Here is a 20,296-nt window from a genome sequence, read left to right as displayed (position 1 = left end):
GCAAGCTCCCTGGGCAAGTTGCTTGCAATCCAGACATGGGCGGTGCCATGGAAGTGCCAGATGTGCCCAGGGCCCAGAGCGTACATGGGTGGGCACATTGGGGATGCACGGGGTTGTAGCAGCATCACCCTGTTGCAAAGCAGTCACACATGGCCATGCCCTCCTTCTCTCTCCAGCCAAACTTTCCAGTGCCCAGGGGCTGCTGGCACGACTCCTGGTGAGTACCCTGGAAAGGTCCCTGCCAGAGGATTGGGGAAGGGCAGTGGGGTGGGAGACACGTGCCCGTCGCCTTGGCTGGAGGAGCACGCTCTGCCTCTTCCCTCACGTGAGCTGCCCTTTGCCAGCAGATCTCCCTGCCCTTCGCGGAGCACAGCCAGGCTCGGCCCCCGCCTCACAGCCTGTGGAGAGGCCAAGCACAGCATGTGGCCTGTGTCTGATGGCTGAAGGCTCTGGCCATGTGTGCTGGAGGCCGGTTTCCCTGCTAAGGAAAGGCGTGCAGCCCCGCTCCAGAGCTGAGCCCCTGTTTCTCTCTCGCTGTCAGGTGGTCGCCTCGGCCCTGGGCGACAGGACCCGTGCGCATCATGCACTGCGGGGACTGTGGGCTCTGCAACGCATGATCCACCCTCCTGTTGGGGAGCAGTGGAGGATCAAGATCCCCATCCTGCTCATGACTATGGAAGGTAACGACCCGGGGGGGAGCGCCCCATGGTGCCATTCCCCTGCCGCAGCGCCACATGCTTGAAAGCTTCTGCTCTTTGTCACAGGGGACGAACCCAGGGGCCAGACAGCATTGAGGCTGATGGGACTCAGGGGAGGGTTTGCCCTTGAAGGGCTCCCCCAGTGCAAACTCTGTGCGCTTTGCCCTTCTGCAAATCCCAGCCCTGTGCCGAGCTGTGCTGATCATGTCCGCCAGGTGCTGAGCACCCTCCATGCCTCTTACGGCCACTTCTGCAGGGACTGGCTGTGCACAACTCCCAGGCCTGTCAGCATGATGTGTGCTGGACCCATTGAGCATGGGGGGCAAGGCCCGTGACTTTGGGACTCAGGAGGTGCCAGGGTGCGGATGCAGGAGCTTCCACAGAAGGGATGCCCAGGGAGGCACCTGGGACTCTTCAGTGCCGACAGCAGTGACATCCTTCTTGTTTGCCTCCCACTTTCAGGAACTGCTCAGACCTGCCAGGACAACGTGTGGTGGGAGCACCTGCTGCTGAAGGTACAGGACGGCTCACAGAGCTGTTACGGCAGCCAGGCAAACCGTGGAGGGCTGTCTGGGCAGGGGGGGTTCCCTCAAACCGCAGGGAAATGAGGTGCTGAGTGTCAATAAGACAGGAGGAGTCCAACTTGGAAGGTTTGCCAGTCTCCTTGAGTCTGGCTTGACATCCAGAGTTGTCATTTGGGATCGTTCAGCCTTTCCATAGTGTCTTTGAGCTGAAGTGGAAGGGGACGAGGCCTTGCTCGGGGCCTCTTGGGTGTTAGAAAGGGCACAGCAGAGGAGGAGGAAGACGACTCAGCCCATGCACCCGTCCCTTTGCTTCCCTTCACTCGGACCCTCAGTTCCTGAACAGGACACTGCAGACCATTGATGATGGTGCCTGGAGCAAAGAGCTAATCCTGGAGCTGCAGCTGCAGACAGCCAGCTACGCCTGCTCCTCCCCGGAGATGGTGCGTGCTGTTGGTGAAGCCTGGGTTGCTGCACCTGTTTCGCAGTGCTGGGGCAAGAAGGCTGCAGAAACTTTCTCTCCAGAGTTTGTGCTTTTCCAATCTATTTTCTTGATCCAAGGCATGGTCCTTGGTCCTCTACCCACTCACTGCCCCAAAGGGAGCTGCTCGGAGGGGCTGTCCCTGCCTTTACTTGCCAGTTCCCTGCACAGAGTGGGGCATTTGCTGGGTGCTGGGGCTGGGCTCTCTTGGTCCTTCCTGGGGACGGGCTGTTTCTGGGCTGCTCTTGTCCCAAGTAGCAGGCTGCTGTGTTCCCAGCTCTTTGGTGATGTTGGTCTCCTTCCTTCAGACTTTCCTATATAAGGCACTTGGTACCACGCTGGCCTCTTGCCAGGATGTTGCCTACGTGAAATTCCAGCTCTAGAAATTTCTGAAGGACACAGATTACATGGACGCTTCGGAGAGAGAGGTGAGGCCCCTGTTCTGTCCAGACACGGCCAGGTCTTCCCTGACTCCCCCCCGTGTCCTCACCTCTCTCTTGCCGGTTTGCTACACGGCTTTCCCTTGGCCTTCCCCTCGCACAGCCCCCTCGCTTGCTCCAGGTCGGGTGCGCATTGCAGCATCAATGGGACATGGGGAGGATGCTCGGGTTGGGTCAGACCCACTCACCAATGCATTTCTTGGGTTTCAGCAAGTCGTGAGCATCCTGGCTTTCTCAGCCAAGGGCCACCTGGACCTCACCCTGAGCACCCTGGAGGACTTTGGTGCTGCCATAAGTAAAGTGCAAGTGTCTGGGATCATCAGCCTCCTGCAGGTAATGGAGCTGGGGGCTTTCTCCGGCTTCCTCCCCTACAAGCCCTGGAGAAGAGCAGCTTGGCAGTGGCACCCTCTCCCAGGGGATGTGCTCCACATCAGAGGTCTGCTGAGATGGCGGGGAGTGCAGTTTGCGCTAGTCACACTTTTTATGCCTCAGGTTAATGCGTCAGCATTCAAAGAGCCCCTTTTGGGCCTGGAGGCAACTACATCTCTTGTTCACCCAGAGAAAGAGACTGTGTAGTTTTCACCTCTTTCCGTTAGCTGTGGGAGAGGAGACACGAGCCCTACTGCCCAGCCTGAAAGTACCAGCTCCAAGTGCATAGCCCGTGTGCACACCCAGCTCCCTGGGCAGGTGCTGGGGAGTCGAAAGGCACCTACGTGCTTGCTGGAAAATGGGGCTCAGCTTCTGCACCGAGCACAGCAGGCAGGGCCACCTTCTCCACACCGGCCCTCCCAATGCATTGTGCCCAGGGACTTGTTATGGCCAAATGCCCGAGGCAGCCCTGGAGCAGGGGCTGGGACCCAGGACTGCACTCCCACCCCCTGCCCCACCGCCAGGCCTGCTGCCCCACTTCCCGGAGGTCACCAACTCTCTCCCGCCCCTTCCCGCACCTCCGTGGCTCAGTGTGGCATGGCAGCTCTCTTTGCCGAGCCACCTGGGTGCAGGATGGACATGATGAGGCCTGGGGGCATCCAAAACAAAGCAGTGGGGATGGTGCTGTGAGAGCTGTGGGTCTCATGGGGCTGGCAGGGAGAGCTGGTATCGCTGCTGGGGCAGCTTCTTGGTCAGTAGTGATTCCTACTTGGGGGCAGAGGGCATGGGAAGCCCTGGTGTGAGTGTCGTGTCACCTCTGCAGGACTTTCACCAGGGGAGAAGAGGCAGGACCCACAGGGCCTTGATCCTGGCCTACAGCCAAATTGCTTTGCATGCCCCCCAAATGCACCTGCTCCCCCGCGTGGAGCGTGACATCACCAGGAGGGTCCTGCAGCACTACATGAGCAGCTGCCAGGTAGGAGCCTGCGAGTGCAGCGAGGTGGGAACAGGCCTGCCGTGGGACTGAGGTCTGCTCTGCACCGGGGTGCCTGGACGGCTCGGATGCTCTGATGACCCTAAACTCCTGCCTGTGAGGAGCATCCGCGTTCATGCTCCTGGGGTGATGGGCAGGTGGAAGGACCCACGTATGGAGAGTGCTGGGCTAGACACTCCTCACAACCTGTCCTGCTCTGGCAGGGGTTGTGCATTCATGCCCCTGCACTGCTCAGCGCTCCCCAGCCCGGCCTCTGTTTGGACCCGGCAGTGTGCTGAGCTCTGGGGCCGTCCCAGGTGCTGACGGTAGTTTTGCATTTTATTTCCCAGGTGCTTGGCATCACCATCCTCAATAAGGTAAATGTTCAACGAGCCCACCTCTGCTCATGCACTTCCCAACCTCTAACTCCCTGCGTCACTGAGGCACCATGACCTACCCCAGGCGGGAGCCCCTACACTGCCATGCACCTTGTCTAAGACGGGGGTGGATCTGGGGCTTTCTGGGGCTTGTAGACATCTCTCAGGGGTGCAAAGGAGGCTGCCTTCTGGACCTCGGTTCTTCTCCGCTCCTCATCCCCATCTCTTTGTCGTTCCCCCATGAAATTCAGGACCTGGACTTAAAGCTGACCCTCATCCGGTCAGTCACTGAGATCAGCCGTGCCATCCAGGACGCTGACGGCTCCCAGAGCTTCCAGTTCACGTACAAAGAGGAGCTGCTGGGGTACATGCTGGTGAGTGGGGAGGAGGCCGGGGGCCCAAACTGCAAAGGACCTGGGGGGAACGTAGCGGGACTGGTTTTCCTGGGAGTGGCTCTTCTGTCTCTTGGCTGTGATGGGATTACTGGAGTGCTGTGAGAGGTGTGTGTGGGGCCCAGAAAGCTGGCACCCCTCGCGGCTCTCTAGGCACGGCCACATTGTGCGCTGCTCTTGGAGGGCCTGGCTGGGCATGGGGAGGGACTGGGAGACAGCTCTGTGCCCCTGCACTGATGCCGTTGTCCTGAGCAGGATCCTGGGGCTGCGTCCAGCCCACCTGGCAGGTCAGCTTGGCTCGTTTGCGGGGGCAGGCTGCTTTCCACATCCGTTTTCGCCTGAGTCACATCTCTGTTAATCCTTTTAGGACTTCATAAAAGAGGAACCGATGGATTCCCTGTCCTCTCCTGTTCGCCTCACGGCCATGCTTGCCATTAAGCACATGAGGTAGGTGATTCGTGCCCTGGCTCTCGGCGCTGGGATGCCCTGCTCAGAGATGAGCTCCTTGCGTCACCCTGGGGTGCTCTTCCTGCCAGATGTGGAGCTGAGAGACACATGCAGGGCTCCGGACACAGGCTGCCCTGCCTGCAGCGGGGTTCAGGGGGTTGCAATGTGTTTGGTCCACTTGGGGAGTTGGATGGAAAGACCTGGAGGTGGTAGTGGGACAAGTAGGAGTGGTGGGCAGTGCAAGAGCTTCTCAGCCGCCATGCCCAGCGGTGTCTGGATTTCGGGTTCCAGGTTCAGATTGTATCTGAGCACTAGACCCACTTTCCAGTGTGACGGAGGGCTTTTCTTCCTCTCTGTCTCCTGCCAGCAAGGTGAAACCCTCCCTGAATCGGGATGCAAACAGAAGCCTACTTGAAACCTGCCTCAGGTGCCTGGTACCTCTCCCAGCTGTGCAGCACCTGAGACAGGAGGGGGAGACAGCTCAGGACTCGTTGCAAATACAGGTACACCTAAAGAGCCGACTTGTGGCATCGCCTGCTGGGACCACCAGCATGATCCCCAGCCGGCCCTGGGCCTGGCAGTCACCCCTGGCCTCCCCAAAGGGGTCTGGGGTTTGTGAACACGCTCCAGCTTCCCTCTTCTGTCTCCCGCTTGCAGTCCTTGCATGAGTTGTCCATGCAGGCCTTGGGCAAGCTCATGAGAGGCCTCCTTGAAGAAGACCCCACTGAGAGCTGGGTTATGGAGATGTTCCACGTGAGTAGCCAGCAGGAGCAGGCAGAGCTCTCTTTTCTGGGAAGGCGGGGATGGGCCCAAGAGACAGGGAGGAAGGTTTCCTTCAGCAGGGCAAATGAGAGGTGTCCTTGCAGGTATGGGCAGGCATCCCATTGACATGCCTCGTAGCTGCCCCTTGTTGTGCCAGGGTCACTGCACAGGTCCTGCGGCTTCAGGGCAATGACGGTCCCCCTGGGATGTGTCCAGAGGGTGAAAGGATCAGGTTGCTTGGAGGGATGTCAGGGTGATGGTGATGTCTGTGGTTGAAATGGTTCATCTGAGCTGTTTTGGAGGTGCCTCTGACAGTAGTCTGCTCTCCCAACAGCTTCTTGAGCCATAGCTTTCAGTTGACAAGGAGTGGGAGAGGGACAAGGCCTTGCAGGGCAGTGCCCAGCTGCTTGCTGCCTGTCAAGAGGCCGTCTACTGCAGAGTAAGTATGGGCTAACTCTCTCTTGTCTTGGCGTCGTTGTGGCAGCCTACCCCTGAGACCCAGACATCTTGCCTAGCAGACAGGGATGCATTCCTGTTCTCACCTTCCCAGGACCAGAAACTTGAATGTCACTCCAGGCAGACCCAGGCACATTTCATTCAGGTCTTTCTCCTCCTTTCTCAGCTGCAAGAGCCCTTCAGAAAAACTGGGTTCCTGCTGGGGCTGCTGGCGCCCTACACCTGCGCCTCTCTGGCCACATCCCGGCTGTGGGCTGCTGACTGCATTGCCAGCCTCCTCCCCATACAAGGTGAGGGCACTTGGAGTAGGTGCAAGTATCTCTGCCCCATTTCTCCGTCTGGAAACGCTGCTCTTCTCTGTCCATTCGCTACTAGTCTAAAGTTATCTCAAAAGACCCATGACTGGCCCTGGGATGACCTCCTGGGAGAGGAGAGCTGCGTGGGGAGAGGCTTGTAGCAGCTCTGATCCCACCGCACCTCCGCCCCCCTGAAGCAGCTCAGACCTCAGACGTCACCCTTAGACCGCACTGCCCATGACATTGCATGTGGGTCCTCCATGGAGCCAAGGTACTGTATCAGACATCATTACAGCCCTCCATCCTCCTTATTTTTATTCCAGATCAGTCCATGGGCATGGATGCAGCGGAGAAGGAGCTGAGGGGTATCCGGGAGGAGCTGAAAGCCTCCACCCCCGAGACTGTGCTTGCCGCATCCTCCCGCATGGCCAAGGTGAGTGTCTCAAGAGGCTGTGTGGGGACTCTGGGGACCGGGCGTCGTTCACTGTCCACTCCTTTGCTCACACACGGTTTACCTCTTTCTGTGGAGTGCATGGGGCAGGCATTGGGGGCAATTATTGTTCATCCACTGCCTGCTGCTGTTTCCCCATATGCATGGTAGAAAGAAGAAGTCAGAGCTAGATTAGAAAGTTTTATAGACACTTCTGTCCTTGCACACAAGAAGAAACCTGTGTCAGTACAGCACCCAAATGAGAGCTATAACCAGGACTCGGTCACCTTCTGTGCCTGCTTCGACATATCCTGGGGCGCAGCTTGGCTGGGATCATTTGGTGTTGTCAAATGAGGCTCTCTCCATTGAAGACGGAAGCAAAATTCAAGCACAGAGTTTGCCTCTTGCACGTACACCATGCCACCATAGGACAGAGGCTTCTGCACAGCACGACTCTTTAACATCAGCCTTGAGCTCTGGGGTAGCTGCCATTCCCAATGAGGAGCTAGATCCCTCCTGCAGCACCTGCTCATGAAGCGTCGTTCAGCAGCTCTTAGGTCTTCACCAGTTGTCTCACCTGGAGAAGAACTTCAGCGCAGTTTCCCTTCTTTCAATTTGTCTCCAGGTCCTTGGAAAATATTTTCCATCAAGCCAGACCCATGAGTTTATGGAGACCCTGTTGAATGGCATGCTGAGAGCCAGCCCCACATGTGCCACAGCAGGAGGACATTGGCTCCTCAGCATCATCAAGGAGCATGGAGAGGCCCTGCTGGAGGAGGTAAAGTTGAAGCTGAGGAGGATTTCTACTTTTGCTTCATGCTTTTCAAATGCTGCTTTCATGCGATGTGGACAACGATCTTACCGCTGATCCCTGGGCATGAAGCAAGGGCCATTTCCCTTGCTAGCCTGAGATGGGGATGCGTGGATCAGGGGGTGTGAAGTTGGTGGTGCTTGTTGGTGCTTTCCAAGCGTGGGAGGGATTGGTTTGTCTTGTGCTGGTGAGTGAGCAAGGGCCCTTGTTCTTCTTCTTTTCCCTGCAGGTGCCGGACATCCTGGGCACCATAATGATGCACATGCCCGCTATCCAGGAAGGGTGCATGAAGAGCTGCCTGCTGGAAGCTGTGGCCAGTCTAGCAGGCTTCCACGTAGAGGCCGTCACCAGCAGCCTGCTTTGTAGACCTCTGCCCATGGACAGGTACTTGCCACTCCCCACCTCCTGTACCGAGGGACACACAGATCCCACAGCCTGGAAAAGCCCATAGAGGGTCAAGCCAGGTGCAGATCCCTTGGGATGACTTCTGGAGAGCCATGTCCTGGTGGGTTTGTGTAGGAAATGCCAGGCTTGTGCCTAAAGGCATTGGCAGAGGAATCACTGCGACCCAACCCTGTCCTACCCCAGCAGCACCTTTGGCCTTTGCTCCAATGCCCTATTGCTTCATGACATCACCAGAGTATCCACAGCTCATATGTAATTCGGATTAACTTGCAGTGACACCTCTGAATTGTGGCGGGCGATGGGTGGAGGTGATGATTTCTCCATCCACGTGCTGCATTTGCTCCTCGCCAAGCTGGACCATCGGGCTGAGACGGAGAGCAGCTCACTCACCGCAGCATTTGAGCCACTGGCAGTAAGTGAGAGCCCAGCCCCAGGTGTGCATGGATGTGACTGGGAAGGGATTGACTGGGAAGGGATGTGACTGGGAGGAGAGCCAATTGCTAAGGGAGGTGCTCCCCGGGCTGTCCTGCGCTCTCCTGGATGTGAGGAAGAGACCTTTGGACTTGGAGTTGTGGATTTCCAGATGTCTTCCCTGGGCTGACTCTGGTCCTCTCTCTCCCTTCAGGCAACCTGTGCTGCTTTGGAGATCATCAGCACCCTGCAGTGTGGCCAAGTGCTGAGGGACATGCTCCCAGCCATGCTGCGTGCTCTTGTGGAGCAAACAAGCCACACCATGGGGCAAAAAATGCCAGCGCCCAGCGGGAGCCTGAGCAGCATAACGGATGGCCAAGTCCACGTAGTGGGCAACCCTTGCAGGTGAGGGGCAGGCTCAGACTGCTGTCACATGTTTGGCCTCACTTCAGGCCCGCTGCCTGCAGGGTGATGTCTCCTTGCCAAGGGCTGTGCTGAGCTGTCTTGGTCCTGGCAGCTGAAAGACACGGGGCTTGTCTGCCAAGGGCCGAGTCTGACATGTTACAGCTGTTTGATCCTCCCATCTGACCTCCTCTGGGCTTGGGAGAGCCTCCATGCTTGCCTTCTGGCTTCCAGCATTGATGTGTGCAAAGCCCAGCCTGCCTGTCCCTGCCAGGGGACAAAGGCATGAGAAACAATGGCAGCATCGGTTTGATCTGAGCTGTTTGCCTTAGCCATCGGGAAGGCTTGGAGAGCAGAAGTAGCAACCAGTTTGGAGACCTTTGTCATCCCTACAGCTGCAGCTGTGGGCAGACAGGGCCTTTTCTCCCTTTCGGGGGGCCAGGCACATGGGTATCGCACCGCACTTGGCTGGGTGTGTATAAGTGTCTGAGTAACACACCTCCCGCGTGACAGGGAGTTTTGGTCCTGCTCCGGCTGCAGCACCTCCTGACAGCCTGTCCACGTGGCCTTCTCTTTCCCCAGGCTTTCCATGGAGGCCCTGGCCTGCGCCATTTCGAAGGGCATAGGGGAAAGTGTGGCCGCATCCCTGTGCAAGGAGGGAACGTGGCCCTTGCTCGAGTGCCCAGAGACACACCACGAGGGGGTGTGCCACCTGGCCAGGTAAGAGGCAGGCTGCCTTGCATCTGCGCTCTAGGCAGAGGGGAGAGCAGCGGAGGGGGCACTTTCCACGCTGAAGCTGCAGGGTCGCGTGGGGCTGGGGACAGGGAGCTTGTGCCCCAAGAGATGAGAGCTGCCGCCTCCAAGCAACCGAGCGCTGGCAGTGCCCAGCCGGTCCCACAGCCAGGGGTCTTCTCTTGCAGGGCTCTGCTGCCGTCGGGCATGGTAACGCCAAATTTCATCAAGGAGATCCTCAAATGGGTGCGGGCTGGGTCACCAAAGCTGAGGCTCACAGGGACAGCCTTCCTCAGCCAGGTAAGGCCCCGTAGAGAATGAGCAGTTGGATGGAAAGGTGACTGGTTGCTGTGCTCTTTCCCTGGGCAGTGCCCCAGCCCCTTCCTAGGAGGGAGGATCACTGGAATAACTTGAGAGGTTTCTCTTCTGCCCTTGTCCACTCCTCACCACTTCTGTCACGTGACAAGGAGAGGGATTTCCTTACCGAGCCCTCATTCTAGCCAGCAGCTCCGAGCTTGGTCCTAACTAGTGCATCCTCTATAAGCACCCAGCATTCCAGGAAGACGCTGCTCTCAACCAAGCAGTGCCCCCATCTACTCACATTGGCACCACCTCTCCCGCTCACACTAGGCCCCTGTCTTGATGCTTGCCCTGGATCTAAGCAGACAAGCATGCCCACGTCCAACAGGAGAGCACCACGGGCTAAGGCTCTTCCTCGTGGTGTTTTGTGGGACTCTGCTCTGGCACGGGATACCTTTCTGCTGCAGGGCTGGGCTCTTGCAATGACTGTGCTGGATCTAATGCATGTATTGGTTTCTTTTAGCTTATGAGTGACCCGTCCATTCAGGACGAGGAGCTGCTGAACCCAGCCCTTCTTCTGCTGGCGGAACGAGCCAAGGACGGCAATTACGCCGTTCGGCAGATGGCAGCCAGGGCCTTGGGGAACGTGGCACATGGTGCCCCTGAGCAGGTGAGGTCAAAATCCCTCTGCCCTCTCTGGACCAGAGCTTTACCGTAGAGACCGGACAATGAGGCAGGGCTGAAAGGTTGCACAACTCCCCGACATATATCCAGTGTTGTTCTCTCGCCCCTACGGTGTCTCTACGGACCGTTGGGGTGACGAGTGTACTTTTGGTGCAGAAGTGGGTGCTTTGCATCTCACAGGCATACGGGAATGTAGCTGCGGGGGCTTGCTTGGACAGATGAAGTCCTGAATGCTCTGGGAATAATGGGGCCCCCAGAGGTGAGGAGCGTAGGCACTGATCCGTGTGTCACATCTTCTGTTTGTCCAGCTGAAACACCACCGGACCCTCATCCTGGACACCCTGGTCCAAGCCTCCTTCGTGCCATCTTCAGATAAGCTAATGACAGAGGGCATGATATCTCTGGCCAAGGTCCTCAGCCAGTTAGGCACCAGTACAGGGCCCGTCATTTTGGCTGTGGGGACGCACGTCAGGGCTTTTTTCGACCACGTGAGTGAGCACCATTCCCCATCCCCATTCGAATGCTCTTCGTTGGGGGCCCTGTCGGGGAGGGGATGCACTTGCTGCCCCTTGCTCCAGTCCAAACTGGAAGATTTTAACTGTTGTGGAAGAAATGAGTTCTCAGGAAGAAAAGCAAGCCCATGAGACAGAGGTTTGGTTGTGACCCCACTGGGGTTTCTTGTCCACAGAAGGATGATGCCCTGCGCAAAGCCTCATTTGCCCTGTTCGCCACCTTGGCAGGGTGCCTAAGAAAAAGATGGCACACTTGGTACAAAACCCAGGTGAGGCAGAGCTGGGCAGCGCTGCTGCTGCACCTGCAGGACCCGAACAAGGAGGTGGCCAAGGTAAGGGCTGGTGACACTGGTGTCCTCAGCCCCCCCCAGGTCTCCCCCGTCCAGCCCCAGGGCAGCTCTGCTATCCCTGCATCCTGTGGTGGCCATCCCCTTCCCACTGGGGCGGCTCCATGCAGGCACCTCCTTGAGCTTGGGGCTGCCTCCCAGGTCCAGGGCAGGTTGCACATCTGACCCCCTGTGCATGCAGGAAGTCTCCCCGCATGGTTTACTGAGCGGGAGACGGGGGTCAGCTGCATGTGGCACCTGAAAGGCAGAAGAAGTCCTCCCTTTGCCCACCGCCTCTCCTCTGTGCCTAGTGCCAGGCTCCTCCTGGCCAGCCCCTCCTGTTCCTGGCCTGGGCACAGTCGTGGGTCAAGAGGCAAGCCTTGGGCTCTGCTCAGCAGTCAGCAGGGAGTCCAAACCTGGTGTGACCGTGTTTTTCAGGAGTGCAGAAGAGCTGTGGGCCTCTGCTGCCCTTACCTGGGGCTCAGGAGGGTTCAGGGAGTCCTGGCCTTTTATGTGCAGGGGTCAGGAGAGGTGCGGGTCAATGCCCTGCTGCGAGACCTTTGCAGGCACTTGGTGAGTGAGTTTGTGAGCGGCAGGAGGTGAGGGAGGGCAGGGCTCTTTGTAGGATGGAGGGAGGGAACCGGGGCTTAGTGCCAATGCCTGCAAGGTCCAGGTCCAGGACCACAGGGCATGGGACAGGCCAAGATTGCTCCTTGGTGCTCCTGTTTCCTCCTGATCTGCACCAGCATGTGGTGAGGGAGATCTTCTCACCACCGGGAGCTCACGTGTCCTTGGTCCCTCCAGGTCAAAGAAAAACCGGCACTCCTGGAGGGTCTGTGCTACAGGACCAGGAGGTACTACACCAGCTCCTGGCCAGAGATCCGGGCAGCAGCAATACATCTTACCAGTGAGAGAGGATGCCTGGTCCCTGTGCATTTCCCCCACCCCCACGAGGAATGGTCAAGCTGCGAATCAGCCCGTGCCTCAGGCTCCCCAGAAAGCACTGGGAAAGCATGATGCTCCCAGTGTTGCAAGGCTGGTGTGGAGGGGGAATGAACCAGACAGCAGGGCTGGGTGGTGGCAGAGAAGCCCTGGGCCATGGTTCAGTCATCCTGAGTGATGGAGACGTGTCTGGGACGTGGTCACCCGGCACGGCTCAGGATTGCTCGGCACCACTTCATGGGGGAGGCAAATGGGATGGGGCAGGGACCTCCTGGGCTGCAGCGTGCAGGAAGCATGTTGGTCGTAACTGCCTGCGATGGCAAACACAGCACAGGGGAACCAGCGACCTGCCTCGGGGCTGAGTTCTCCTTGCACCCCAACCGGGGGAAGCTGATCGGTTGTCCCTGCTGTGTGTTTAGGCATCATGCTGGAGTACAGCAGCCCAGGGACTACCAGGTGGCTGAACATCGCCCACTTGCAGAGCTGTAAGTCAGAAATCCAGCCCCTGTCCTTCCCTTCTGGAGCCCAGAAGGAGCCGAGAGGCTGCAGGACCCCGAGAGACCGCACGTCTGCATGCATTGTGCACTGCCCACCCCACATCACTCTTGAGCCCCGATGCCCAGGGGTGACCCGCCTGTGGCGCTGCTAGCACGAGTGGTCTGTTCATGAATGTCTCCTCTCTCCTTCCAGCTCTGAGGTCTCTGGAAAAGGACTCATCACCACCAGTCCAAATCGCAGCCACCCAGGTCCTGGAGGCAATCTCGAAAAGCCCTTGGGGAAGGGTACAATCTCCAGACTCAAACCATGGGCATACTCTGCCCCGTATATTTTCTATATTTTGCTTTGGGTGCCTGAGGCCCGGCACAAACTGAGAGCAAGCTGCTACACGTGCATGTGTGTGCACACGCACGATTTCTGTAAATAAATTCTGTTCCTGGTTCCTCTGGCTGTTGTGGCTTCTGTCCTGAACACGGCAGAGAGAGAGAGGGGGGCGAAGCCTGGTAGCTTGGGGAGCGTGTGTCTGCTTGGTTGGAGCATCCTGCCTTTTGGGGGGTTGTGTGGGCAGTGAGGTGGGCATTGCTGCTGAAGTCAGGGCATAGGTGCTACCATGTGTTAACCAGGAGCTGGGGCTCTCCCAGGCACACAGGCTAGGTACAGATGTTCAGGGAGGTTAGATTGGGTTAAAAATGGCCACCCAATCTAACTTAGTTCACTCGGGTGCGGACCTTCAACTTGATTGACCTAACTAGGGATCTAAGTATGAACTTTACAGAAGTTCAGGAAGTTTGGTGGATCAGGTTGCCCATTTATAGACCAAAGTTAGCCCACATCACAAATAGGGTTAACAGATCAGGCCTGACAAGACTGATCTAACTGAAGTCCTGTACAGCCCGCAGCAGCAGCCTGTCTCTGCCCCGTGCACAGATCTGGGGGCACGTGCCCCCCCGGGGCTGTGCTGAGGTGTGTGCCCCCTGCACCCCTGGGCAAACCTCCCGGGTTTCGAGCATCCCGCGACCTGCCCCGGGGATACCATTCATCCCAGTGCCCACCCCTTTCTCTGCTCCACACCCACCCTCAGCATGGGGGCCTTGATCTGCACCCCCATTCTCCTTCCTCTTCCCCCCTTACCTACTGCGGTGGGCAGTACTGCACCCCTTATATGTAACTCCTTAGCTAACATATTCCAAAAATTACACAATGAACCGTGTTGCACAACTACAAGGCAACGGCATCATGCCACCAAACTCCCAAAGCCCCCTCCCCTGCCATGGGCAAAGCTGGGGGCTGAGAGCTATCGGGGCTCTACCGTGGACCATGTTGAAACTTGCTCAAGAGATTTGAGGAAGAGGTCCATGCCCGCCGCTAGAAATTTCAAACGAAGAAAAATGAATTGTCAGTGCAAAGCACAACTGATTTTACAATGACACAAACAAAGGTTTGCAAAAACTATTCAATATTTGTGCCTTAAATTTCCACTCAAAATGAAACTAAATTGCATTTTCAAACGAGAAGGCAATGTCAGGTACCAGGAAAACCAACATTTAAGGGTGTTTCAACATGCACGTTTCCCAAGTGGAATAACGCAGAACGCAGTCGAACTTAGGAGCTGCCTTCCAAGTGCGATGAAGCAGAAGTGTCAGGTCAGAAAACCGTGGGGATTATTGAGCAACCCACCCTGGGGGGTCAGGGACCCGAGTCAGAGATGCACGTAGCTATTCCTGCTCTCCAGCTGCAAAACTGCCAGGCACCCTGGAGTGCCCTGCTTTGCTGCCCACCCCAGTCTTCCCCCTGTCCTGCCCCACTGCCCTGCGGAGGTTGGGGAGAGCCACTCGCTGTGGGATGCCCGAGACCTGAGCAACCTCCCAGCGTGCCTTGTGCAGCATGCAGATATGACTGGAAGTGCTTCAACAACTAAAGGCTAACAATAGTTTCTTGAGCCGGGCTCATTTTCTGGAGCACTGTGGCCCTTTCTGGAGGGCTTCTTAGGGCATGCTGTCTGCTTAATCACCTTTTGAAGCATTTGTTGTTTTTGAAGCAAATGCTGAATCTGCCCAGGGCCTAGGATCCATGCAGAAGAAGAGAAAGATGCCTGCAGAGATGGCTCCCAAGACAAGAAGAGATCTTCCTTCTTCCCCTCCTTCCCCTTGGGGCAGCAGGGAAGGGGAATGCCACGCTAAATAGGAAAGGGCCCTGATACCACCCCATGATTCATGCTCCCCACAAGCTCCTGGAGACCAAGTGGGTATTTGTTCTGCCCCGAGCCCCCACAAACACTCTGGGTCAGTTTGCAGTTGCCAAAGTTTATTGCAGAAAGAAGCAAGAAATTCAGCTCAGTAACAGCACTGAGGACTTGGCAGCAGGAGGGCACTTGCTCTGCACCAGGATCCGGCCCCTCCTGTGGGTGCAGGAGGTGGAAGGGGTGGGTGTAGCGCACAACAGACCCTGATGGCAGCAGAAGAGCTGGAATGGGGACACTAAGATTTGGCACCAAATGATCTGGCTTCATGGTCCAGAAGGGAGCAGGGAGAGGGCCAGGCTGAGAGGCTTTGGCCCTGGGGACCCGCTGCGAGCAAAAGCTGTGGAGCAGTGCGGGATTCATGGCAAGCAGTCTCTCACTGGGCTATAGTGCACAGGCAAGTTGCCAGTGCAGGCAATGCAAATCTTCTGGTTATAGGACCTAGCCTTGTACTTACAGCCATTCGGTGGGGAGCCGCTTACAAATGTGCACTCAGTGAAAAGGAAGCTGTTGTTGCTATAGTAATAATTGGTTCGTGGTTTGTTTCTCCCAGCCCCAGTGCAGATGCTATTTATTAATGACGATGGCACATGGATGAAGGTGTTCTTGCTCGTGCAGGTGCCCAAGGTCATTCCCTGAGCCTTCATCCTCCAATTGCAGTAGGCATCATTATATGGCTGCCTAGTAAACGGGTCGACGTGCTGCCTCTCAAACTTCTGGTTTGGTGTTTCCCTGCTGTCCACGGCTGGCCAGGCTGACGGCAGGGTCAGCAGGAGGAGCAGCAGGGCAGGGCAGGCATCTCTTGGAGACATGGCTTCCTTAGATTTGCTCCAAGTACCTGGTTGGAGCCAACAAGGGACAAGGATGACTACTCCCTCTTGCCCTTCCCCTCTCACAACCCTCCCACTACTCTCTCATACCCTGCGCAGCTCCAAAGACCCTTCCTTGCCAAAAGCTCCCCACCACGCCAGCTCCTCGAGGCAGGAACTGGCTCTTTTAATGGGTGAGGTTATTGCTGAGCACAGTGGGTTTGGCCCTGCCATGACAGATGTGACCAGGAGATTGGCTGCAGATCAGATGAGAGATCAGGTGCCAGTGCCAGGAGCCTCTGGGAGATCTCCAGAGCAGCAGGCTGCGTCCATGGCCTCGAACTGCCTCTACAGCCATGTCCAAGCTGCCCAGGTGTTACTGTTCGGTCCTTTTCCCTAGTTGGGATCCCCACCACTCTACCTGGCCCCTTTTGCTCAGGTCCATTGCACCGGACCTTGGCTTAATTGGGCACCAGCCTTTGCCTTGTCCTTCCCAACCTTAGGACACAAGCCCTGTCTCGCCCTTTAGTGCTGTGGACCCCCAGCCTCTGGTCTCTGTCCCTCTTTGGCCTCCATCTCTGCCCTGTTCTGTACTGGGACCAGTCTCCCCCCTGCTCTGGGCAACACTGGGACCTTGTCCTGCCCTTTTCTCCCAACCCAAACCACTGGTCATACAAGAGACAGAGCGGCAGGTTCACATCTTAACTCAACACCCTCCACAATGATTAAGCTTACACAAGAACAAAACTGGCATGCTGTCTCTCTAACAGAGAGATGTAAACCATTGTAAACCAATGTAAACCATTGCATTATGCAGCCCTAATGAGTGACAGATTTTGTTTCAGCCTTGCTGCTGGCTCATGGATCAGTGGATTTATAGTTGCCTCCATTTTATCTCTCTTGTTGTTACAATTAACCTTCTGTGGGCCCAATCAAGTTGACCATTTCTTTTGTGACTACATTCCATTGATTAAACTCTCCTGCAGTGACACTTATGAGATTGATCTTACAGTTTTTAGTCTTAGGTTTATTTTCCTTTTGCCCCCATTCCTTTTGACTCTAACATCCTATGTCTGCTTTATCACCACCATACTGAGAATCTCTTCCACTACTGGGAGACGAAAGGCCTTTTCCACGTGTTCCTCTCATATTATTGTGTTGACAATTTACTATGGGTCCATAACTATAGTCTATATGTTCCCACAAACCAACACCCTTAGAGCACTGAACAAAATATTCTCTCTTTCCTACACTGCGCTGACTCCTTTGGCCAACCCTCTTATTTACAGCCTGAGAAACAAGGAAGTCAACGAGGCTGTAAGAAAAGTTGTCTGTCTTTATAGATCTGAAAAAAGTTTAAGTATTCTCAGACTTCATTAGCAGGTTAAAGCAAAATGGAAATAACAGAAATCTGAGCTGTAGAAAACGAATGGGTCCTGGCCCAGGTGTTTTGGGGAATTCTAGAAGAAAGAGAAGCTTTAGAGCGATTCAATATATTTCACACCCTGTTCTAATGAACAGATTGTCCTGACACCACAGTGTTCATTTTAAAATTGTTCCCACTAAGAATACTGAATGGGTTTTGACAAATGAACTCTTGTGCTTCAAGCCAGTATACACCCATTTTCTTCAACTGGAGGCTTCCTACACTTAGGCCCAGGTTGCACACAGTGAGCATGTGCATGCGCTGTTATTGAGAAATGGCTGAGGTTGAAAAACCTAACACCTTTTACTTATTGTTCATATGCTTGTATGCTAACCCTCAAACAGTTTGTTTGTTTTTTCCAGGACAATTTTGGAACACACTTGAACAGAGTTTAAAGTACCTTACTCCATCTCTATCTCACTGACAAATCCTTTGAGTGTAAATATGTGTTTCACTTACTTCACAGATGAACCTGTGTCAATTCACACTATGCCCTGGTGAATGAATGCCAGAATTAGCAGAAGGGAGACTTTGGGTATAAACAGTGACAACTGAAACTGCTAACTGATGTCACTGCTGTTCCATGGATAACATGCTAGTCTTATATACATTTTTGCTGAACCGTGTCTTCCCTACTCGAACATGGGAATTATACTGCTGAACAAAAAGTGGAATGTAGGAAGCTGAATTATCTTATGTAGCATTGAGGTCCTCACAAGAAAAGTGGTAATGATGGAAATGCCTAACTGGGCATTAGGAAGAGGTCATTGGCAGGCATGGTGAATCTCCTCTGTGTTATCCGCTTGCTTTTTGTAGCCTTGACTAATAAATTTGTAGTTAGATCTTAACTCACCTATAGGGCTGTGTCCAGACAAGTGCGGACATGCGGTATGTGGTGCCATAGACACATCTGCAGCACCACATGTTGTACATGCAGTTGTTCTCCATGCTGCAAGGCAGCAGCAGAGGACCCCTGGATATCCAAGGGCCAAAAAACTCATGGAAAAAAAAAGCTGAGTAGCACGCATAGGAGCAGCATGTACCACTCAAAAGTAGAGGCGGGCCTCCCAGAGTCACGCTGTGGCTGCCAGCCATGCTTCACATGCTAGAATTGCCATGGCTGCAGCCCTGGGAGGCCCCCAGGGCCTCAGGTAAGGCTTCTGGGACCAGCCCAGTCCCAGCCCCAGCCTCCCCTACCCTATCCAAGTTAACTTACTGTCTGCCAAAGCATGCATGGCACGGGCATTCCCCAAAGACAACTAGTAGTGGCACAAGGTGCACCCGCATTAGTTGTTCCCAGGAAAAACAAATGTCCACACCACATGTGGACATGGCCTAGGTGTGTTGTTCTCAAATCCTATCAGACTTTTCATATCTAACTAATTTAGGGGCCTCCAAAAGTCCCAGCTTTCAGGGGGAGTCCCAACAACTTGTGATTAGAAAGCAAGGACAGTTTTGTGTTCAGGCAGGACTGGGATAGGGTACTTGTATTTACATGTACCATCCTGCTGTGGAGTAAATTACTTTACTCCAGCCTAATAGGGGCACATGTAGACCCTAAAATGTTTACTGCATGGCTATTTTCATCTACTGCAGAGTAAATATCCCATGTAGACATGTCCAGTGAGCCTGTGCATGGGCAGTTATCAAGGAGGGGCTGATTTTGTAAAATCCTAACCTCTTTGACTCATTGTTTGCATGCTTATATCCTAACCCTCAAACAGTTTAGCTCATCCAGGTGAATGTCCAGAACAGACTTGAACAGAGACTACAAAAACATTACTCCATCTCTATCTCACTGACAAATATTTTCATTGTAAATATGTGTTTCCCTTCACAGAACCTGTGTTGCTTTACACGGTGCTCTGGTGAACAAATTCTCTTCCCATTGCTCTGGGAGTTGCCCAGGCCAGATCATTATCCATGCATGCTAAAATGCTGTCGTGGCTTGCAATGCAAACTTGCTGGTTCAACCAAATAGCTGTGTTTTCTGGTAGCCCAGTAACCTTTATATACTTTTCTGGGGACTTGGTAACATCCTACACATCAATGCCATCAGTGTATCCTGCATTTTTGTTCTTTTCAGGCAATTACCTCTCTCCTGAGCTGTGGACCCCATTCTCAGTCAATCCATCACTGAAGCAGCAGTCGCTGGTACTGCTTTGTGTCATTTTGCAATTCAGGATGCTCAGGCTTCCAGTTGCATCTCTGTTTTTACCCTAGCGTGCAGAACCAATGTAATGAATCCTCTACACTCTGTTATCAGAACTGTTCCTAAGCATCTGGGGTGAGTGTTAGTAGTGACACACGTGTACATATTTTGCATTTCAGTCACTTGCATTTTTCTTTTAATAATGTGCGTTTCTGGAGAAGAAAAGAAGTTATTTCCTTAGTGACAGAATATGCCCTTTTAATTAAATAGAAGTCATGATTTTTGAAGCCTTACAAAAGTTTCCCCAACACTTGCTATTGGCAGTATTTTCTGGTGTAATAACAGAGCATCCTGACATTCAGAACAGAAGAAAACATGCCATCCATCTAACTATGGACAAGGAGTGGGGTTTTATTCTGACTCAGAATCTATTCATTCCTCTTCATGGTGTACATTTTTTTTTAGTAAGAAAGATTCCAGGACACTAGGAGATATATGTTCATATGATTAGCTATGATAGGAATGGATGATACATTTTCATTTTATAATGTAGGGACTGATCAGAATTGATCCCTGGGGTTTCACAGTTTCATAGTTGGTCGGGTCGGAAGGGACCTGAGCAGATCATCAAGTCCAACCCCCTGCCGTGGGCAGGAAAGAGTGCTGGGGTCAAATGACCCCGGCTAGGTGATTATCCAGCCTCCTTTTGAAGACCCCCAGGGTAGGAGCGAGCACCACTTCTCTTGGAAGTTGGTTCCAGATCCTAGCCGCCCTGCCAGTGAAGTAGCGCCTCCTGATATCAAGCCTGAATCTACTATCAATCAACTTGTGGCTGTTAATCCTTGTTACTCCTGGTAGTGCTCGGGGGAACAGGGACTCCCCTGTTCCCCGCTAGTCCCCCCGGTAAGTTTATAGAGGGCCACCAGATCACCTCTCAGTCTTCTCTTGTGGAGGCTGAACAGGTTCAGGTCCCGTAGCCCCTTCTCATAGAGCCTGCCCTGCTGC

The 20,296-nt window shown here is 54.6% G+C and overlaps 3 protein-coding genes across 3 annotated transcripts; all 3 read left to right on the top strand.

The window, feature by feature from the left end:
- The first annotated feature begins 546 nt into the window (after window positions 1-546).
- On the top strand, window positions 547-5,893 carry LOC132251377 (maestro heat-like repeat-containing protein family member 2B). Its single transcript, XM_059730611.1, has 10 exons — window positions 547-680; window positions 1,161-2,128; window positions 2,351-2,473; window positions 3,333-3,485; window positions 3,833-3,859; window positions 4,111-4,233; window positions 4,619-4,698; window positions 5,066-5,201; window positions 5,356-5,451; window positions 5,795-5,893. Exons 2-10 carry the CDS (start codon window positions 2,108-2,110, stop codon window positions 5,807-5,809), a joined length of 774 nt encoding a protein of 257 aa, XP_059586594.1. The 5' UTR covers window positions 547-680; window positions 1,161-2,107; the 3' UTR covers window positions 5,810-5,893.
- Window positions 5,894-6,539: 646 nt separating this feature from the next.
- Window positions 6,540-11,411, top strand: LOC132251801 (maestro heat-like repeat-containing protein family member 2B). Its single transcript, XM_059731728.1, has 10 exons — window positions 6,540-6,645; window positions 7,268-7,420; window positions 7,683-7,837; window positions 8,132-8,270; window positions 8,484-8,674; window positions 9,254-9,391; window positions 9,592-9,703; window positions 10,227-10,373; window positions 10,696-10,875; window positions 11,076-11,411. Exons 1-10 carry the CDS (start codon window positions 6,544-6,546, stop codon window positions 11,409-11,411), a joined length of 1,653 nt encoding a protein of 550 aa, XP_059587711.1. The 5' UTR covers window positions 6,540-6,543.
- Window positions 11,409-13,107, top strand: LOC132251378 (maestro heat-like repeat-containing protein family member 1). Its single transcript, XM_059730613.1, has 4 exons — window positions 11,409-11,798; window positions 12,030-12,132; window positions 12,587-12,652; window positions 12,858-13,107. Exons 1-4 carry the CDS (start codon window positions 11,475-11,477, stop codon window positions 13,037-13,039), a joined length of 675 nt encoding a protein of 224 aa, XP_059586596.1. The 5' UTR covers window positions 11,409-11,474; the 3' UTR covers window positions 13,040-13,107.
- The last annotated feature ends 7,189 nt before the right edge of the window (window positions 13,108-20,296 follow it).

The sequence above is a fragment of the Alligator mississippiensis genome, chromosome 7, assembly GCF_030867095.1.
Source record: "Alligator mississippiensis isolate rAllMis1 chromosome 7, rAllMis1, whole genome shotgun sequence".
Classification (NCBI taxonomy): domain Eukaryota; kingdom Metazoa; phylum Chordata; order Crocodylia; family Alligatoridae; genus Alligator; species Alligator mississippiensis.
The sequence above is the reverse complement of the archived record's forward strand: the minus strand, read 5'-3'. Positions and strand labels throughout refer to the sequence as shown.

What these genes read in the sequence shown, in the direction of transcription:
- LOC132251377 (XM_059730611.1), top strand. Translation starts at nt 2,108, where the DNA reads ATGGACGCTTCGGAGAGAGAG. An exon ending in TGGACGCTTCGGAGAGAGAG is followed by an intron (nt 2,129 to 2,350) that starts GTGAGGCCCCTG and finishes CTTGGGTTTCAG; the next exon opens with CAAGTCGTGAGCATCCTGGC. An exon ending in AGCTGCTGGGGTACATGCTG is followed by an intron (nt 4,234 to 4,618) that starts GTGAGTGGGGAG and finishes TAATCCTTTTAG; the next exon opens with GACTTCATAAAAGAGGAACC.
- LOC132251801 (XM_059731728.1), top strand. Translation starts at nt 6,544, where the DNA reads ATGGGCATGGATGCAGCGGAGAAGGAGCTGAGGGGTATCCGGGAGGAG. An exon ending in GGGGTGTGCCACCTGGCCAG is followed by an intron (nt 9,392 to 9,591) that starts GTAAGAGGCAGG and finishes CTTCTCTTGCAG; the next exon opens with GGCTCTGCTGCCGTCGGGCA. An exon ending in CACATGGTGCCCCTGAGCAG is followed by an intron (nt 10,374 to 10,695) that starts GTGAGGTCAAAA and finishes CTGTTTGTCCAG; the next exon opens with CTGAAACACCACCGGACCCT.
- LOC132251378 (XM_059730613.1), top strand. Translation starts at nt 11,475, where the DNA reads ATGTGGCACCTGAAAGGCAGAAGAAGTCCTCCCTTTGCCCACCGCCTC. An exon ending in GAGACCTTTGCAGGCACTTG is followed by an intron (nt 11,799 to 12,029) that starts GTGAGTGAGTTT and finishes TGGTCCCTCCAG; the next exon opens with GTCAAAGAAAAACCGGCACT. An exon ending in AGCAGCAATACATCTTACCA is followed by an intron (nt 12,133 to 12,586) that starts GTGAGAGAGGAT and finishes CTGTGTGTTTAG; the next exon opens with GCATCATGCTGGAGTACAGC.